This window comes from Gavialis gangeticus, unplaced genomic scaffold (genome assembly GCF_001723915.1).
Source record: "Gavialis gangeticus isolate Ggan-Ray unplaced genomic scaffold, GavGan_comp1, whole genome shotgun sequence".
Lineage (NCBI taxonomy): Eukaryota > Metazoa > Chordata > Crocodylia > Gavialidae > Gavialis > Gavialis gangeticus.
The window spans coordinates 27,783,383-27,784,623 of record NW_017729034.1 but is presented as its reverse complement, the minus strand read 5'-3'; the positions used below and the strand labels follow the sequence as shown (position 1 = coordinate 27,784,623).

Genomic DNA, 1,241 nt, shown 5'->3' with positions numbered 1-1,241 from the left:
GATTCAGCCATGAGCTTTTCGGCTGTCTGTACTTAACCATTATCAGTATTTGTGATATGGTACCACTGCTCCTTGAGTTTGCTATGACTAGCCGAGAATGTTGTCTCTGTGCTGTACTCTTTTAACTATTCCTGGCTTCAGATAACCAATATTTTTTTATGATTATAAAAGTATTTATGTAACAAAACTTGTAATAACATTTTAAGAAGAAAATTTGCTACCCGGAATTTTTACATACATTGCACGTCTGAAGTATTTGGGATTTTACATGCATATTGAACAGTTGTCTACACAAATGGCTCTATACGTTTATGGCAGTTGTTTAAGTTACATTCATAATTGTTTCTTACCTGCATATTAAGTGATTAATTCTACTTGTCCATTTAAAAAAAAATCTGGCCTCATTTTATTCAAAGGACTGAATTCCCATTGACAGTAATGATGTGAGGCAGATTTATTCCTCTATATGAATTCGGACTTCAGACAAGTAATACATACAGACATTTTACAGAAAATGTTATGCCTGCATATAATAACATACTTTGATAATGAAGATGTAACAGCAGAAGTTGTTGATGTGTGTTTATAAGAAACAGTACTTCACTACTCCTTTAAGGAATTTTTCCCACTATCAAACTGCACTAATTTTAATTGCATTTGTTCTTTTTTGAAAAAGCTGATTTACATTCATTAGCAATATGTTCTTTTGCTTTTGTAGAATGTAGGACTATTTCTATGGGTCAAGGCCAAGAAGTTCATGCACGCAAGCTAACACAGATGTCAATGCAACAGGTAAGCAAAGAACGTTGAAGTATCAGTCAATACTCAGTTTTAGGTTTTTATGGGGGTTTACACTTACACTTTCTATATGGTATTGATTCTAGGTTTTGTATTCTCATCTTGTGACCAGAAAGCTAAGCATGAAAAATTCTTTGTGTCATTATGTACCCCTGGGGTGGGGCGGGTGGTGAGCAGCCAGACATAGAGCAGGGGCGTGGCAAGTGGTAGAGCGGCAGCAGCACAGCGTCTGTGTGGCCCTGCTCTTGCTCCGCCCCGGTCCTTCTCCTGTGAGGTAGTGGTGTGGGGTGGCGGCACTCCATCCCCACCTGTCCCCATGTACCCCATGGGACCTTTCAAAGTACCCCCAGGGGTACACATACCCCCAGTTGACAACTCCTGCTATAGATCATATATGCATCCCAGTCAAGTCAGTTGTACAATTAGGGTGGAACATAGAGTCA

General features: G+C 39.1%; 1 protein-coding gene across 1 annotated transcript in view; it reads left to right on the top strand.

Moving 5' to 3' along the window:
* DNAH8 (dynein axonemal heavy chain 8) overlaps positions 1-1,241 on the top strand; it is a 397,167-nt gene that overhangs the window by 324,297 nt on the left and 71,629 nt on the right. The window contains exon 83 of the mRNA XM_019526702.1: positions 719-792. Within this exon, the coding sequence (XP_019382247.1) occupies positions 719-792 (74 nt within the window). The remainder of the gene's footprint in view (positions 1-718; positions 793-1,241) is intronic.